General features: G+C 42.7%; 1 protein-coding gene across 3 annotated transcripts in view; it reads right to left on the bottom strand.

Annotated features, from left to right (window-relative positions):
- Positions 1 to 19348, bottom strand: part of ATP13A3 (ATPase 13A3) — a 164198-nt gene that overhangs the window by 75195 nt on the left and 69655 nt on the right. For all 3 annotated transcript variants that reach the window (XM_033958171.1, XM_033958170.1, XM_033958169.1), the window contains exons 18-21: positions 15919 to 16072; positions 14314 to 14434; positions 9313 to 9437; positions 2424 to 2599 (exon numbers count right to left, since the gene is read on the bottom strand). In XM_033958171.1, the coding sequence (XP_033814062.1) occupies positions 2424 to 2599; positions 9313 to 9437; positions 14314 to 14434; positions 15919 to 16072 (576 nt within the window). The remainder of the gene's footprint in view (positions 1 to 2423; positions 2600 to 9312; positions 9438 to 14313; positions 14435 to 15918; positions 16073 to 19348) is intronic.

The following is a 19348-nucleotide window of genomic DNA, read 5'->3' as shown; positions in this document are numbered from 1 at the left end:
GATTTGATATGGGACGGTAGTTCGATGGGTCATCTAGACTAGATTTAAAGTCCTTAACAATTGGAGAAACAGTAGAGGATTTCCAAGTACTGGGTACAGTTGCAGTAGAAAAACTTTTTAGTATAAGTGATAGGATAAATGGACCAAAATTAGAAAAAAATTTTTTTAAGTAAAATGGTGGGATTAATTCCATAGGAGAACCTTTTAGGTTAATTGACTTAAGATGTCTTTCTATATCGTTTATGGTTGGAGTTCTGAAATTTAAGCATTTGGATGTTGGAATAAGATTTTCTGTAGATAAGTTTTCACAATTAGCAAAGGGTGATATGTTAGTCGAGAATGTTTGTCTTATTTTCAATATCTTTTGGCAGAAATGGTCTGCAAGTTCTTGTGATGTTAATATTGATTTTTGCATTGATGTTTTTTTATTTCTTTGTTCCGGATTAACAGATTTTAGAATGTTAAAGAGGACAGAAGAATTTTTGGCCTTTTGAATTTTATTATTATAGTAAGACTTTTTTTCTTGATTGATTTCGCTTTTATAATACAGAGAGGTGTCCCTAAATTTTTGAAGATTGAAAGAAGTTTTGGCAGAACGCCATTTCCTTTCTGCAGCCCGAAGTTGTTTTTTTATTAAAGATAGCTTTTTAGAGTACCATGGATTTTTTATTTTTCTATTGACTATTGTTTTCGTTATTATTGGTGTTTTAATATTTAATATAGATTCTAGGTTAGAGTTCCAATAATGGAGTTGATCTTCAATAGTTTCAAATGATGGAATAGTGATAGAGGGACTGAATATAGAAGATATGTCAGAGCTTTCTAATTGGGAAAAATCCCTCCCTCCCTCTTTTACAAAACTGTAGTGTGGATTTTAGCTACGGAGGTAACAGCTCTGATGCTCATAAAATTCTGAGCATCAGAGCTGCTACCACCAAGGCTGGTGCTAAAAACGCTTCACAGTTTTGTAAAAGGGGGGATAAAATAAAAATACATAGACAAAGGTTAAATTGAACCAGCAAGAAGCTGGACTCTGCATACAATGCTTCACAGAAACAGTGACACATGTCTCCTAAAGCAATAAATAAATAGAAATTTTTTTCTACCTTTGTCTTCTGTGGTTTCTCCTTTCCTCATCTTCTTGTAACTCTCTTCCTTCCATCCACTGTCTGCCGTCTCTCTTCCCCTATATGGCATCTTCTCTCCTTCTATGCCCCTTCCAGAAACTGTATGCCTCCCCCTTCCATCTCTCCTTTCACCCCATTGGTCTGGCATCTCTCTCCTCGCCTTCCCTCTCCCACACCTCTCCTCATAGTCTGGTATCTCCCCTTCCCTGATTCTCTGGCATCTCTCTCCTTTCCTTTTCTTCCATCTTTCGCTCCCCCTCCATGCTCTCACATCTCCCCCTTCCTTTTCCCTTAGACTGGCATACCTTCCTCCTACGCTCCAAGCCCTGGCATCTCCTTTAATTCCCTCCCTCATCTTCCTTCTCCCTCCAGCTGGGTACCGCAACACTCTTCCCTGCAGCTCTGCACTTCCCCACAATTGCCATGCTTCGGTTCCTCTTCTTCCTTCCTTCCTCCCCCCCCCCCCGCGGGACCCTGCGGCACCATCAACTCTTACTCCCTCTAATGTCGGCCCTGCAGCTCCAGACTTCCTCGCACCTTCTCCCCTCCCCCTTTGGATCGCTATTATTTTAAATGTTATAGCCGCGGAGCTGTATCCATCAGTGGAGATGTCTAACCTCGGCCTGCCCCGGAACTCTTACTGCAGCAGACGCCCGTCTAGGCAGGAACAGGAAGTCACTGTTGCAGTAAGAGTTCCGGGGCAGGCCGAGGTTAGACATCTCCACTGATGGATACAGCTCCGCGGCTATAACATTTAAAATAATAGCGATCCAAAGGGGGAGGGGAGAAGGTGCGAGGAAGTCTGGAGCTGCAGGGCCGACATTAGAGGGAGTAAGAGTTGATGGTGCCGCAGGGTCCTGCGGGGGGGGGGGGGGAGGAAGGAAGGAAGAAGAGGAACCGAAGCATGGCAATTGTGGGGAAGTGCAATCCCCCCAATGCGTCCCCTTACCTTACCGACGCGTGTGTGCGCTGTGAAGAGAAACTTTGCGCTGCGATGTAATATTTTGTGCGCGAGCGCAGGCCAACGCAGCTTAGCGGGAACACTGGTTATATGTGGTATATAAATTTCTTAAATAAATAAATAACCACAAAAATGTAAGGAGGACGCATTCATTGGTCAGCACACACACATCCTCCATGAATCCTCTAATCCATTTTCATTACTCTTACAATACATAAAAGTCTGAAAGGACTTTTTGCCCCTAAGTCAAGGCAGTTTCTGCTGCCTGCCATGAGGAAAGAAATTTTTAGGAGGATTTCCAATAATAAAAACTTCCCGAACAGGTAAAGAAATACCTCTGAATGGATGGAAGGTAAATTGTTGTGTCTGGTAAGTGGATCAGCATAATGCCAGTTTATTTTGGCAGCATGCCCGTCCTTAGGAGGTAGAGCTTCTGCAATGATGACCTTGTGCTGAGGTAGAATCATTCCACAGTCTCGAGCCACAGAGATAGCAGTTAACATATTATCACCTATTAAAACAGAAGAAAAAGTGAGTTAAACAAATTAAAGCAAAAAAAAAAAAATAATTATACAGTATTAGCATGAATGAAGTGACAATTGAGAAAGTATGTGTGCTTTGGGGTTTTTTTTAATACAAGAGGCTGCTGAAAAATTATCTGCCCAACCAAGAAGAAAATGATGTGGAGCCATGAAACCTGCAAGTTTCTCTTCATACATGCATAATTGAAAGCACCATTCTTGGGTTAAAAAAAAAAAAAAAAATAGAAACATGGGACAGTGTTTTCTTTGAATTAAATCTATTCTGTAAAATGTGACATTGATGGACTCTGAAGAGTGAAAAGAAAGGAGATGGGGCTTAACATACCTTCTTTCTATGGTTATAATTAAAGCAGTTAATATATATTTATTTGTTTAAGCTTATATAATAAGAAAGCATTTAAATTTGAGACAGAAAAATAGAACTTGCTTGCAAGGCAAACCACTCAAACATACGAATAAATGCAATCTTCATTAAACCCCAATCTAAAAGGAGAAGAAAGGCAAAAAAAAAAACCAGAAAAAACAGGGGCAGTTTATATATTATATACAGGTACTAATTTTGTACTAGTGCAATGGAGGGTCAAGTGATGCACAGAGTCACAAGCTGCTGCAGTGGGAATCCAACCTGGGTCCCCTGGTTCTCAGTCCACTGCACTAACCATTATATTTCTCCACAGAGGATATAAAAATAAGAACATAAGAATAGCCTTCCTGGGTCAAACCAATGGTCAAGCCCAGTAGCCCGTTCTCATGGTGGCCAATCCAGGTCACTAGTACCTGGCCAAAACCCAAGGTGTAGCAATATTCCATGCTACCGATCCAGGGCAAGCAGTGGCTTCCCCCATATCTTTCTCAATAACAGACTATGGACTTTTCCTCCAGGAAATTGCCAACCTTTCTTAAAACCAGCTACGCTATCCGCTCTTACCACATCCTCTGGCAACGCGTTCCAGAGCTTAACTATTCTCTTGAGTGAAAAAAAATTTCCTCTTATTGGGTTTAAAAGTATTTCCCTGTAACAAAATTACTCTGGCTCGGCCCAAAATTAGCCCACCTGCCCGCCCTCTTCACCCTACCCACAGGCCCTGCTCTACACCTTGAATTCTCAAGCAAGGTCCTTGGCATCACTATCGACTCCTCCCTTTCCCTCAACGATCACCTGAATTCCCTGGCAAAATCTTGTTTTTTCAGCCTCCACATGCTGAGGAAAGTTAGATCCTATTTTCACCAAAAGCATTTCACCGTCCTTGTACAATCCATCATCCTATCCAAACTCGATTATTGTAACGCCATCTACATAGGCCTAACGAAAAAAAGTCTTTGCAGACTCCAGCTTATCCAGAACACTGCGGCTAAGCTGATTTTTGCTAAACGCAAATATGACGACGTCTCCCCTCTACTTACCAATCTTCACTGGCTCCCAGTACTTTCCAGAATTCATTTCAAATGCTCCTGCCTGGCTTTCAAGATCATTCAAGGCATCCTTCCGCCCCTAATCCCTCTATCCTTCCTCGCCCCGACACCAACTACCACCAGATCTGCCCACAGACATAAACTATCCTTCCCCTCTCTACACGGCATCCTCCACGCAGGTAAACTGGGTAGATCCGTCCTCTCCAAAATCACCAGCCTCTGGAACGACCTCACTGTCCCGCTGCGGAACCTTGACTCCCTCCAACTATTCCGAAAAGAACTGAAAACCTGGCTTTTCTCTAGCATATAATAATCTCTTCTCCTGATTACATCCCCTCTTTTTATGCTTTGTAAACTCTTTCTCTTCTTTCTTCCCATATTTTTTAAACTCTGTAAACCGTGTCGAGCTCCACTTCAGTGGAGAAGATGCGGTATATAAACCTAAGGCTTAGTTTAGTTTAGTTTAGTAACTACATCGAGTGTCCTCTAGTCTTTGTCAATGCCTACAGATGGGTTGTGCGAGTGAATTGCTGGGGATTCTAGGCTGGTGGCACACCACTGGAATATTGAGGCAGATGTGCAAGAAAAGTATTTCCCCCTAAGAGTGAAAAATCGATCCACTTGTACCTGTTCTACTCCACTCAGGATTTTGTAGACTTCAATCCTATTTCCCCTCAGCCGTCTCTTTTCCAAGCTGAAGAGCCCTAACCGTTTTAGTCTTTCCTCAGCCGAGAGGAGTCCCATCCCCTTTTCCATCTTGGTCACTCTTCTTTGAACCTTTTCTAGCGCCAACGCAGCATTTTGGGCAAGTAATTTTCAGGCAAGAGGAGGCACAGTTATGGGATAACTGTTAATTGTTAAAATTATTTTAAACATTCAGATAAAGGGAGTTGGCCCTTGGAATAAATACAATTTTTTTTTTTTAATATAAATTTTCAAATATTACAGTCAAGTATAAACTTGTACAGAAAGCAAGATTCAAGAAATACAGAAACAACGCGAAACATAATATATAAACATTCAAGAAATAAATTCTATCTTAAGTCTCGCTCAAGTCCTCATATATGATCCAAGATTAAATTAAAATGGAATTTAAGCAATTCATTAAAGAAGAAAAGAACAGTTATAGGTTAAACTGTGCTAAGGCAGTCATCTATCCATCATGAGCTTTCTCTAGCCTTGACAGCGATAGGAATGTTGTCAGTTGTGAGGGTTCAAAGAAAACAAATTTATGCAATTTGTAGCATTTACAAGGATACCGAAGAAAAAAGGTAGCACCCAGGGCAGTAATTGCTGGTCTTAATAACAGAAATTCTTTTCTCCGCCTCTGTGTGTCCCTGGCCAAATCAGGAAACATTTGAACTTTTAGTCCCAGAAATTCTTTATGTTTATTTTTAAAGTATAATTTCAGTAGCCATGTTTTATCCAATGTAAGAGCAACTGAAAGAAGCAAAATAGCCGGAGTGGCTACTTCCCTATCTGAGGACTCTAATAAAGCTGATATGTCCAATGGTTCTTGAATTGCTTCTTGTGAGTTCTTTTGATCTTTAGTGTCTTTAACAGGAAGATAATAAACCTGAGTAAAAGGTGGAATAGAAGATTCAGGAATTTCCAGTATTTCCATTAAATAACGATTAACCATTTCTCTAGGAGTTATTGTTGTAATCTTAGGAAAATTAATTAATCTAAGATTGTTACTTCTTGAAAAGTTCTCAAGTGATTCAAGTTTTCTTCTTAGATTTGTATTATCCTTAATTAGTGCCTCCTGTACTACTTTAGAAGAATTAATATTTTGTTGTTGATTTTCTAATTGTAATTTAATGTCAGTAGTAATTTTCTGTAGTCCTGAAATATCCTTATCATGCTCTTTAAACCGTTCTTCTACTTGACTTAATTGAGAAGCTATAGTTTTGGGAATAGTAGCAACCAAGTCCCACAGTGCATCCAATGTTACTTCCTGGGGTTTATTTAGTTGAGGAAACTGAAAATGTATGTTTTTGTGCTCACCCACTGGCAAGTCTTCCGATTGCTGTTCAGATTGGACCAATCCCAACTCCCGCAGCTGTTGAAGCCTCCAACTCCATGTTCAGGCTCCCCGAAGAAAACTGGGAGCCCGAATCTCCGTCCCCCGAACTGATCTCCACTGCCTCCGGGGAAGGAAGCATTCCGACTCCCGGAAGCTCCCCCTCCCTCGGGGAACTGGCCGTTCGAGGATGCGGGGGCGGTGCTCGCATGTCAGGGCTGAAGGTAGTCTCAAGCCCCATAGAAGACTGCGTGCCGTTCCCCTGCAGCGTCTCCAGCGGGGGTAGCCCTGACTGTCGACGTGCCCTGCATGCGCCGAATAAGCTTCTCTATGTTGCCGACTACGGAAGTCCCAGAGCACCGCGAGGCCCCAGCGACGCTTCTCCCTCTTCGCTTTGGCATCTCCGAAGTAGGTAATTGTGCTCAGATTCGAAATTGATAACCACTCCGAGGAGGTTGTCGGGAGCAAACGCACAGCCAATCTATGCCGTCGCCATCTTGGATCCCAGCTTGTTCCGAATAAATACAATTTTTCAGGTCAAATAGAGTAAATAGTGGAGTGAAGGGGTGGCCTAGTGGTTACAGTAACTGCCTCATCATCCTGAGGTTGTGAGTTCCATCCCAGTCTGCCCCTTGTGACTCTGGGCAAACCACTTAACACTCAATTACCCCAAATACCACAGTTACATTGTAAGGACAGATTGTGGGGTTGTGTAAATCAGGTCTTTCTTCTCCTTCCTTCCTTCCTTATTTTTGCTCCTTGCCTTTCTTATCCTCACTCTCCTTTCATGCTGTCCTTTTCTCCCCCCACCCACTGCCTGGTCTTCAAGTCAGGTCAGGGTCATTTTGGTTCAGCTTATGCTCGTGGGGCTGCGTCTCTGCTGAAACTAAATTCTGTCTACTTTAAGTGGGGCAACAGGGTTATTTTATTTATTTACTAGTCTTTAAGCCTGTTACATTAACAGGTGCTAGAATAGATGTGTGTCTGTCTTTCTTTCTTTCTGTCTCTCTCTTTCCTCTGCTGTCCACCACCACCCCTTGCCTGCTCCCCCTGTCTAGCAGCAGCCCTTCTCCCTTCCTTTTACCTCCCCCCCTGTCCAGCAGCACCTCTTCCCTGCTCCCCCTGTCCAGCAGTAGGCCTTCTCCCTTCCTATTACCTCCCCCCCCCGTCCAGCAGCACCTCTTACCTGATCCCCCTGTCCAGTAGTACCCCTTCTTCTTTACCTGCTCCCCCTGTCCAGCATCCGCTAGCCCAGGTAGCCTCGGGGCTTTTGCTAGGCTGGCCCACCTCGCATTATTGAAGTGGACCGGCCTAGCAAATGCTCTGCAGCTGCTGCGTTTGCTGGTCCGGGGGTGAGAAGAGGCGTCCCGGCAGTGCAGGAGTTAAACCGACACTGCCGCTCGAGCCACCCCACAAGTCGTCGCAAGCCACCCCACGCACCTCCAATTGAATTCGGCATGGAGGCACACAGCACGGTGGCAGGGCTTAGGGTTTTATTATAGAGGATTAACTGCCTTTTTCATGGAGAGATTTACCCAAAATGGTTTACAATGCATTGAATAGTGATCAGTTACTCTTAGGGGGAAATACTTTTCTTGCACATCTGCCTCAATATTCCAGTGGTGTGCCACCAGCCTAGAATCCCCAGCAATTCACTCGCACAACCCATCTGTAGGCTTGCCAAATATCTATGCAATCACACACTCAGCAAGATCCTCTCACTCATTTCAAACATGCCTCTTTGCAATGCTTACAGCATACAGTTTTCAACCTGTTTGATTTTAAAATTTCCTTCAGTCCACTCAGCGATATCAGGGCCAGCAACCACAGACAAATAAGCTACTGTGTTTCCCCGAAAATCAGACAGTTGTCTTATATTAATTTTGGGCCCAAAAAATGCACTAGGGCATATTTTCAGGGTAAGTCATTTTTTTCATGTACATGATCATCTCTCCTTTCCTCTCCTTCACCCCAATTCTTCCTCTTTCCTTTCTTTCCCCCACATGCGCAGCATCTTTCCTCCCCTCTCACCCATCCCCTTGTGCCTTCTCTCTGCAGTATCTTTCTATCCCTCTCTCCCTCTCATTCCTCGTGCAGAACCCTTGCATAGCTTCTATCCCTCCCTTCCGTTCAGCACCTTTCTATCCTTCCCTCCCATCCCCATCCCTCGTGCAGCAGAAACCTTGCACAGCTTCTATCCCTCCCTTCCATGGAGAACCCTTGAGGGCAGGGGTCTCCAAAGTCCCTTCTCGAGTGCCAAATCCAGTCAGGTTTTTGGGATTTCCCCAAATAATATGTATTGAAAGCAGTACATGCACATAGATCTCATGCATATTCATTGGGGAAATCCTGAAAACCTAACTGGATTCGGCCCTTGAGGAGGGACTTTGGAGACCCCTGCTTGAGTAGCTCCCCCACCACGCAGCCGAACCCCCACTGATCCTCCCATCCTTCCATCTCTCCCTCCCATCCGAACCCTGCTGACAGCGAGACCTACATACCTCCCTCCAAAAAGCAGTGTCGGCAGCACTCTAAACAGGCTGCTTCACGGCCTTCTCCGGCCAGGGCCTTCTGTGCGCCACGTTACTGATGACATCATCAGTGATGCGTCAGAGAGAATGCCCCGGCGGGAGAAGGCCACGAAGCAGCCTATTTAGAGTGCTGCTGACGCTGCTCTTTGTAGGTCTCGCAGTCGGAGGGCCGGCAGGATTCGTATGGGAAGGAGAGATGGAAAGATGTGGGTCAGGGGAGTGGGGGGGGAAGTGTTGCTGCAGGCGAATCCAGGAACATTCGGGTTAGGCTACCGGGGACTAGGGCTTACTTCTGGGGTAGGGCTTATATTAAGACCTACCCCTAAAATCATGCTAGAGCTTATTTTCAGAGTAGGTCTTATTTTCAGGGAAACATGGTAGTAGTAGCCACTATAAGCAGAGACTTAGACCCCCAAAGACTCCCTCACAGCATGAACAGCAGCGGTGCTGCACTTTAAAAGAAAACCATATTTGATCTATAACAATGAACCTGTGAAACATTCAGAGAAAAAAATTCCAAGTTCTTCTTACCTAGAAAATGAAAACTGAGGGATGGAAGTGGAAGTATGTGTTTTAGCATGATAAAATAGGAAATGCATTTATAAGTCATTTTTGGAGTGGTTTGAATAAACTGAGGAAAGAAAGGAGAGGTAAAAGTCAAGGTAGCAAAAGAAAGAACATATGCATTTATAATTTGGAAGATACACATTCTAACCTGTAACCATCACAGTGCGAATATTAGCTCTACTTAAATCTTCAAGGACAGCAGGAGTTTCTTGCTTCAATTTATTTTGCATTACGATTAAGCCCAAAAAGTCCATATTATTTTCAACAACATCTCTGTAGCAAAAAAAAAAAGAAAAGAAAAGGAGGTTATTTCTAGGTTAATAGCTTTAAAGAAAAAGTTACTTTGCTTTGAAAAGGTGTCAGCTAAGGCACTGTTGGGAACACAAAATAGCTGACTGACACTGTAATCTGTGAGAGTGACTCTGAGAAATGTGTTAGAAGGAATTTCCCTCAAAATAGAGCAAAACAGTTCAATTACCCTCTATTCTGAGGGAGTTCTAAGACCACCGTTCCACCTCTCATCTTATCCACTATGTTTTCCAAGTAGGTCAATGAGGCCATCTCTTCCTAAAGGGCGAAAAGGGCAAACAGAATGCTAGGAATGATTAAGAAGGAGATCACAAACAGATCTGAAAAGGTTATCATGCCGGTGTACTGGGCCATGGTAAGCCCCCACCTGGAATACTGCGTCCAACACTGGTCGCCGTACATGAAGAAGGACACGGTACTACTCGAAAGGGTCCAGAGAAGAGCATCAAAAATGATTAAGGGACTGGAGGAGTTGCCGTACAATGAGACATTGGAGAAACTGGGCCTCTTCTCCCTTGAGAAGAGGAGACTGAGAGGGGACATGATTGAAACATTCAAGATATTGAAGGGAATTGATTTAGTAGGGAATTGATTTAGTAGAGAGAGAGAGAGATTGTTCACCCTCTCCGAGGTGAAAAGAACCAGAGGACACTCGCTAAAGTTAAAAGGGGATAGATTCCGTACAAACGTAAGGAAGTTCTTCTTCACCCAGAGTGGTGGAGGTCTGGAATGTTCTTTCAGAGGCTGTTATAGGGGAAAGCACCCTTCAGGGATTCAAGAAAAGGTTGGATAAGTTGCTGCTGGAACAGAACATACGCATGTAATGCTAGACTCAAATAGAGCACTGGTCTTTGAACTAAGGGCCGCCACGTGAGCGGAAAGGACTACTGGGCACGATGGACCACTGGTCTGACCCAGCAGTGGCAAATCTTATGTTCTTAAAATACTACTCTTCCCTTTCACATCCAAGCTACTTGAATGTGCCGTCTTGACTTTTTCATCTCAAGCTATTCTTGATCCATTACAACCTGGCAATCGCCCTCTCCATTTTACAGAAAACAGCCCATGCAAAGTCTCTAGTGAATTGTTCCTAGCCAGATCCAGGGACATTTACTCAATTTGCATTCTTCTTAACCTATCTGCTGCTTCCAACACTACTGACCTCTACCTATTACTTCTTTTTTAAGTTTATTGGGTTTTTATATACCGCCTATCAAGATTATCTAAGCAGTTTTACAATCAGGTACTCAAGCATTTTCCCTTGATCTACTGTCCTCAACTGGATTTTAAAGCTCTATTGTGTTTTCGTTTTCTTCTCTCTCCCATCAAACTTTTCGTGTATGCTCTGGTAGATCCTCCTTTACTTCTAGCCCACCTCTTCTTTTCTTTCTCTATACGTCTTCTCTTTGTGTTCAATCTCCTCCCATGAGTTTCGTTACCATCTCCCAAACCTGCTTCTCTACATCAGAAATTTCACCAGGAATCCAAGCACATCCTTCAAAGATAAAGGAAGCCCAACCAACTGAAGATGCATCAAAAAAATAAAACTGATTAAAGAATAAAAAGTTTTAGTTGGTTTCCCGCAAAATTTATAATAGAATCCAGAATATTTTACTCATAATCTAATTTTGGAAGATGGGATGGAATTTGATATATCACCTTTCTATGGTTACAGTCAAAGGGTTTACAGAGTCACAAGTGGGATTTGAATTCTGTTCCTCAGGCCATTGCACAAACCATTAGGCTACTGTTGTCTTTGAAGCTAAAGAAGGGTCTTTTTGATCTATTATTGCTAAGGCATGTCTTGAGAAATTTCCAATAAAGTTCCTTGAGGACTAGATGTGGCAGGAATACAGCGATTTGGACCTCCTGATTCTTGAATGAGTAAAAATTGGAGGAGATGGTATCAATTCAATAATATTAAATGTTGTCACACTTATGATGTGCTGAATTCTTACTCTGCAATAGCCGATTATATGCTTTCCCTGCTATGTTTGGAGCTAACTGCCGTTGATCCTGCCAGGGCCACTTCATAGGGGTGTAGAGAGGATCACTGGCATCAGACTCTGCCTCCTCAGAGCTATACTGAATCCAATTTGGCGACGGATCTCTGCACAGTGCTTTAATGCGAGGAAATCCCATTCCTTATAAGGGTACCATGCAGGGTTTAATTTGCACAGAAGGGGTGGAACTGCATGCAGGACACTCCCCCACAAATTAAGCCCTGGTACCAAGACATTTTCAGGGCAGAGTCTGTAGCTCCAGAGGCAGGCCTCTGCCACTTAAACACTGCAAGCACTCCTGTGTGCTCCAAATGCTTCAAAGCTTTGTGCATCTATACCGAGTTATGTTTAGAGGATTTAGGAAGCTACTTTTTTTTTTTTTTTTTTTGCAGAACTGCTAGAAAATTAATCTTCAGCTTTTGGGGAGCTGTGTTGTTTGCTCAAATATTCCTTTAATTATAATCCATGGATTTTCCTGGCTCTAGGAGATATCTAGGTACAGCTTGAACAACCCTGTACTTGACTCTCCGATACAGCAGACACACTGCTCATGGATGTCCATGACTCGCATCTTAAGATCACATAAAAAGGACATCTTTTAAAACCAGGCATCCTGTCTGACATGTCATCAGCCACAAACTGAAAAAGAAACTAAAATAGACTGGAGAGGAAAATGACATTTTTGCTGACAAGTCAAACCCATCTGATCACTATCACAGAAGAGAGGAAACGACTACCATTAACAGACAATGACATCAGTGTGGAACACTCATGCAGGCTCAGAAAACTTTTTAAGAGCACTCTGGGCTTTGGAAGCTTAACCCACTCTTGTGCACTCATTCAGTGACGTCACCAACTATGTGGCTGTGGAAATCCTTGCTGTTCACCAAAAATAAACATTACAAAAACATGACCTGGTCTGGTTAGAGATACGATATGAAGCACTTTTTGAATATACAGAACAAACAAACAAACAAAAAAAAGGATTGTGAGCTGCCTAGGATGCATGATTTATACTCGAACCATGATTAAGTCCTACCAAAATTTGGTAAGAGAAATATAAACTCTAATGAATAAAAAACTCAGATAAAAGGCTATTTATTCATTCATTCAACTTAGATTCAACAGTAAGAAACACTTTGTGAAAAGGTATGTAAAATCTTCATTCAGTAGCTGGTGGCACCTCCTTGAGCAACAATAACTTAACATTTCCTGTTTTGGTGGATCAGTGTCTTACATTTTTCCTAAAACATTCATTCATTCAATTTTCTATACCATTCTCCCAGGGGAGCTCAAAATGATTTACATGAATTTATTCAGGTACTTAAACATTTTTCTCTGTCTGTCCCAGTGGGCTCACAATCTGTCTAATGTACCTGGGGTAATGGGGGGGATTAAGTGACTTGCCCAGGGTCACAAGGAGCAGTGTGGGTTTGGACCCACAACCTCAGGATGCTGAGGCTGTAGCTTTAACCACTGCGCCACAACATTTTGGCCAGTTCCTCCACATAGACCTACGTGAGCTCTGTGACACGTAAGGGTTTGTATGGATGAATGAATTAATTAATTAAATTAATATAAATCCTTTTGTCCTAGTTATTTAGCCAATGGAATTATCCTTCTCTTATCAGCTTTTAGATTAAGATTTAATCATAATACAAGCATAAAGCAGTGCTAAAATACAAACCATTTTAGGGCATTCAGGTGCATTAGATAGATTGTGAGCCCACCGGGACAAAGGGAAAAATGCTTGAGTACCTAAATAAACAGTATTTTTTTAAATAGCTTTTTAACTGTTCCCTTCAGGAAGTCTGATCTGGAAAAGATAACACAACTGGTTTTTATGTATAACTGACTACCGTATTTTCACGCATATAACGCGCGCGTTATACACAATTTTACAAACCGTGCATAACCATGCGCGTTATACATGTGAGCGCATTGTACAAATTTTTTTCTTCATTCTGATCCGGCATTCCCCCTGTGAACCGGCATCCTTCCCCCCCCCCCACTCGCGTCACCCCCCCTCCCCTGCGATCCTACATCCCCCCCAGCACCGCAAAGACAACTCTTACCCAATTGGGCACCGGCACCAGCACCAATGCACAGGATGTGCCAGTGCCAGTGCCTGAAGATCCTCCCTCATTGGGTTGGGCTGGGCTGGGCGGTGCGAGAGAGATCCTCCTTCTTTCTGTGCCGAGCTGGACTAGGCTTTGAGCATTTGCGCATGCTCAAAGCCTTCTGGTCTCGCTCTCTCCGAGATAATCTCGGAGAAAGCGAGACCAGAAGGCTTTGAGCATGCGCAAATGCTCAAAGCCCAGTCCAGCCCGGCACAGGAAGAAGGAGGATCTCTCTTGCACCGCCCAGCACAGCCCAGCCCAACGAGGGAGGATCTTCGGGCACTGGCAATCCTGTGCATTGGTGCCGGTGCCCAATCGGGTAAGAGTTGTCTTTGCGGTGCTGGGGGGGATGTAGGATCGCAGGGGAGGGGGGGTGACGCGAGCGGGGAGGAGGTTTTAGCATGGGCGGTATACGCGTGTGCGCACTATATTAAAATTTTATTACATAAATTTCTGTTCCCCGCGCGCTATACCTGTGTGCGCGTTTTACACGGGTGCGCAGTATATGAGTGAAAATACGTTATTTGTATTTGTGTATGATTGGTCACCTGTATGAAAGTAGACCTTACTATAATTTTATGGCGTTCCTTTCCTCTTTTCTTTGTTTTTGAATTGTAAGCCGCCTAGACTTTTGCATTGGTGGGATATCAAATGAACAATAAACAAAGGTCAATGCTACTAAACAGAAGGGAAAAAAAATCAAAACTATACTCTTACCTATTAATATTTTGAACTTTGTGCCAAGAAATCTTTGATTCCAGTCGTCTGTGTGCAAGCGCAATCACTCGAAAACCTTGTTTAGTGTATTCCTCCAAGACTTCCACAAAATCAATAGGAACTAAAATAAAGGACAATTGGTATTACACTTTTTTTATTATTGAAAAATAATGCAATTAAAAACAATCTAAGTTATACAGTTGTGTACAAAACAATACATTGACTCTTTTTATATCTTATTTCATAACAAATGCTAAAAATTTTAAATAATCTATGATACCTAATAAATCTGATCCCTCCCATCCCTACCCCTACCCCCTCCCATCCCTACCCCTACCCCCCCCTATTCCCCCCCCCCACGTGAGAAGAAGTGTGCAGATTTATTCAAAAGGTCTTAGGGATCGGAATGCCTAATACTTCCTCAATGAAGGAAATTACTTTATCCCAATAAATCTGTGCTTTAGTACAATGCCACCAAATATGTTCAAAAGTGCCTACTTCCATGCATCCTCTCCAACATTTATCCGATCCATTCCCAATCGTGCTGGTGTATAGTACCAACAGAAAAACATCTTGTATCCATTCTCTATCATATTGCTGGTTATCTAATATAATAAAATGGTAAGCCGCGCATGCGCACTTCCTAAGTGTGTGCCGGTTTTCCGTGAGCTGTAGCGACACATAGGAAGTGCGCATGTGCGGCTTACGATTCTATGAAAGACGCGGCGGTGGCTACTCTCACGATCCCCGCCTGCGTCGGACTTCCGACGCAGGCGGGGATCATGAGAAGAGCCACCGCCGCGTCTTTCTACTAAAAAACAAAACAAAACAAGGCGGATGTTGGCCCAATGGCTGGAGTTCACCGCTGAGTCCGGTGAGGAGTGCTTCCCTCAACAGGAACCGTCGGGTCTAATTCAAATACTCCTGGCAGGTCGGGAGGGGGCGGAGCAGGCTCGCACGCCTGGCGGGGACCGGACAGGAACTAGACTCCCTGCAGGAGCCAGCCTGATGGCTGGAGATCACTGGACTGGACAGGGGGAGCAGGTAAGGGGGTGCTGCAGTACAGGAGGAGCAGGGAAGAGGTGATTCTGGACAGGGGGGAGGTAACAGGAAGGGAGGCCTACTGCTGGATAGGGGAAGCAGGGAAGAGGTGCTGCTAGACGGGGGGGGGGGGGGTAAAAGGAAGGGAGAAGGGCTCCTCCAAAGGAGAAGAGCTACTGCTGGATATGGGGAGCTGGAAATGGGGTGATGCTGAACAGGGGGAGATAAAAGGAGAAGGGCTACTGCTATATAGGGAGAGCAGGGAATGGGTGGGGGTGCTGCTGGACAGGGAGGAGGTAAAAGTAAGGGAGAAGGGCTGCTTGCACCCGTTAATGTAACGGGCTAAACAACTAGTATTACCATATAAAAGAGAATGCAAAATTTTAAACCATTCCTTATCAGAACAAGTTTTACCTATAATCTTTTCCCAGCGACGTCTATATGTCAAAGGGGGGTGGAGATGCTCCAATTGTGCATTATATAATCTAGTGAAACTTCCTCGCCCTGTTTTACACTATTTCTTAAGTATTTTATTGCTTCTAAATGCGTACTAATTTTCTTTACCTGTTGCTGGCTTGCACAAGCTGGCAACTACCTCAGGTGCTCCTTTCACATACGCATCCATCTTTTTCTCCCCTAGAACTTTTGCTACAACACCCATCCGTTGTAATGCTGAAGAGAAGGGAAACTGACGCACGATTCCAATTTCATATGTGGCCTGTTAAAAAGTAGAAAGAATGAAAGCAATAATCTCCTAGTTTCATTTGACAAACCCCCTTATCACATTGTCTCCCAAAAAGCAGCAAATGTGAAGAATGTAAAATAATATTTTAATCATGGATTTTTAGAACATTGTCAATGTGCAAGTAAAATACTTATATAGCCTGTGTAGGCAAGTAACAAAAAGCAAGGCGAGGTGGCTTTCCTGAGGGAGTGGGGGGTTTGGCAGAGGGTTTTTCAACTATACATAGTTCTGAATTTTCAGTATGAGGATATTTTATCTCCTAAAAACTTATGAGTTGTAAAGTTTCAAGTTTCAAGTTTATTATATTATTTGATTAAACGCTTTTCAGGATACAAAGCGTTTTACAAAAAAATAAAATTGGATTTCTTAAATCACAAATACATCGTAAATAAAAATAATTACTTTAAAATTAAAAAAACGAACTGGGGTAACAAACACATGAAACAGTAGGAAAGGAGGAAAAAAGAAAAAATACAATAAAAAAAAAAAAAAATGTGTTAATCAGATTAGGTTAGAACATAAGGATGGTGTGAGGAAAAGAATTTGAAAACAGGAAAATCTAAAGAGAGGGGGTAGATAATCTGAATTTAATACAAGACGATGAAATTAGGAATCAACCGGAAAATAAACTTTTAGTTAAAGGCTTCTTTAAAAAGAAAACACTTTAAGCTATTTTTGAATTTTTTCAAATCTTGTTCAAGTCGTAAATATAGAGGGAGTGAGTTCCAAATAGTTGGGGCTGTAACCGAGAAGATCAGGTCACGGCGAGTACCAATGATTTTTAAAGAGGGGACATATAGGGAAGCTTGTGAGCAAGTTTAAATGTACAAGTAGAGCTTTCCTGGGGCCATTATCAAAAGAACCATCAAATGTAGTTGAATACCTATAACGGGTATTCAGTGGACAGCAGGATCCTATAACCACACTAATATCATCAATCATGACGAAGCTGAGATGGATTAGCTCAAAAAACCTCAGAATGTTTTCAGAGTTACGTGGATATTCCTGAACTCTAGTGTGCAACAGTTTCAACTCTGGCCAGAGCAGACTAGATGGATCCTGCAGGTCTTTATCTGCGCTACTATGTATGTTTGGTATGTAAAAGGCAGCAAATGTGAGGACCAAAAGACATTGAGCCCACATATTGTGGCAGGGAGTAGGGAGCTGGCCCTAATCCTCAGCACTACACCCAGCCGGTGTGGTTTACCGGAGGTAGCCAAGGGGATTGCAAACTCAAAAAGGAAAAACCAAAGCACACATGTGCAAAAATTAAAGACTTATTTTCCCCATACGCTGGGGTGTTGGAGCAAGTGCAACCAAGTTTAGTCCAGTGCTTCCACCATGCACTGATTTATTCAAATAACGGTCTCAAAAGAAAACAAACGTTCTTGTCACAAATGAAAAGCAAGTTGCTACAAACACAGTCTATAATGCAGACACAGGATTTCTTTCCTACTGACTTGACCACAACTCCCATGAGGTCTGTCAAATATGGTGGCTTTCTGCCAAACTTTATGCACTGGTGCTGTTCAGACAGTTCATTATAAGCTTTGCTAATTATGCTTGAATCCTGCTTACAGCATTTTGCCTTTGTACTAAAGCTTTCCTAATATAGGAAAATAATTGCCTGGGCTTAGAGGGCAAACCTGCCTGACTGTATCCCTCACGCTTGACAAAATCCCTTGGTGAGCTTCAGTTAAGATTAATGCTTTATGTTTAGGCTTTAGTACTGCTGCAGCCGTGCTTGTCAAATAGAGAGGGACAGAGTTAAGAATGCCCTTCCCCTACAGTAAATCTTATGGGAACTGAAATGCGTCAGTTTTACTCTCCAGTGTTTCTCACTGTAGTACACATTCAAATTAATACCACACTCATTCCTTATGTTTTACTCCCCTGGCTCCCACTGCATTTCTTCATCTCCCAAACAGGCTTATTGTATCATATTCCCCTTCACTCATGCACACGTCATACTCTGGCTGAATATCACTTTCCCCAGATAAAGAAACTAGGTCTATATCTTGTCCACCTGCTGCTTGGGTTAAATCCTAACCAGACCTTTCTATAGAGCTGGGTTTGGAAAGTTCCCTTGCCAGATTAGCTTTGGTTTCACCAGTAGCTTGACATCCTGAGGATAATAGACTTCTGCCCTGTGACTTCTGTGCTGTATCCAGAATGAAGCTTTGGTTGGGAATGGAGCCGTTCTTCCTTAGCTTTAGCTCTCTCGTCTATTTACACCTGCAGGGACAGCTAGGGCTCTCCCTGGCTGTTCCTTAACTAGCCTGACTATTTTAAGTAAAGCTTTTGCCAGTGTGTTCTTAGGTATAATTGTTTCCAACCCACCCCCTTTCTGGACTTTCCCTTTACCAGGAGAAATGGGCTTTGGAATAAACTGCTGACTCAGACTTTTGACCTGAAGGCAAATAAGCTTTTGTTACAGGGACGTCTCTGACTTTTGAAGCCTCATGTTCAACCTGAGTGACACACCTGCTGGGCTTCTCCTTAGTGACAGAGCTTGGCACAGCCTACACATTGGACACTTTGCAGGCTGCATGCTTTTCCCTGTCACTATATGATTATTCCCAAACAAGCTCCATTGATAATTACTAATAATGTATTTATTGACCTTTCCATCACCTTAATACCCTCAAATTCATGTAAGTCCTTGTCATTGTCTTTTAATGTTCACTCCTCCCCATATATATACAATTATTATTTTACTTTTTATCTTTTCTTTTTAGCATTGTAAACTGGCCAGGTACATGTTGATGGTCGGTATATTAACACAATAAAACTTGAAACTTGAACTTGAAACTAGGAATGGGCACCCTGGAAAACTGTGTTTTTATTTTGAATCTTTTTATTTCCAAAGAATGTCATTATAGTGCACATGTGCTATGTTTTGCACATGCACCCCCAGGAGAAAACAGTGCACACTAACTATATGTAAAGAAGGCACACCATTACTAGATGGCAATTCATTTAAAACAACAGCTTATCTCTAATAATCATTCCATAGAGCACTTAGGTTAGCTCTGATATTCAACCCACACAATATGACACTTGGTTTCCTTTTTTTCTTCTAGCTCAGGTGGAACCATAGCTGAGACCCTAGCACCTTGAACCTTCATTTGTTAACTACTGGGGAGAGACCCTATTTTTAATAGATCTTCCTTCTCACTGTTGAACTAATGGCTACGTGGTCTATAAATACAATGTAATGTGATCATTGTAGAAACAGCCCTAAAGTCA

Source organism: Geotrypetes seraphini, chromosome 9, assembly GCF_902459505.1.
Source record: "Geotrypetes seraphini chromosome 9, aGeoSer1.1, whole genome shotgun sequence".
In the NCBI taxonomy this organism is placed as follows: domain Eukaryota; kingdom Metazoa; phylum Chordata; class Amphibia; order Gymnophiona; family Dermophiidae; genus Geotrypetes; species Geotrypetes seraphini.
The sequence above is the reverse complement of the archived record's forward strand: the minus strand, read 5'-3'. Positions and strand labels throughout refer to the sequence as shown.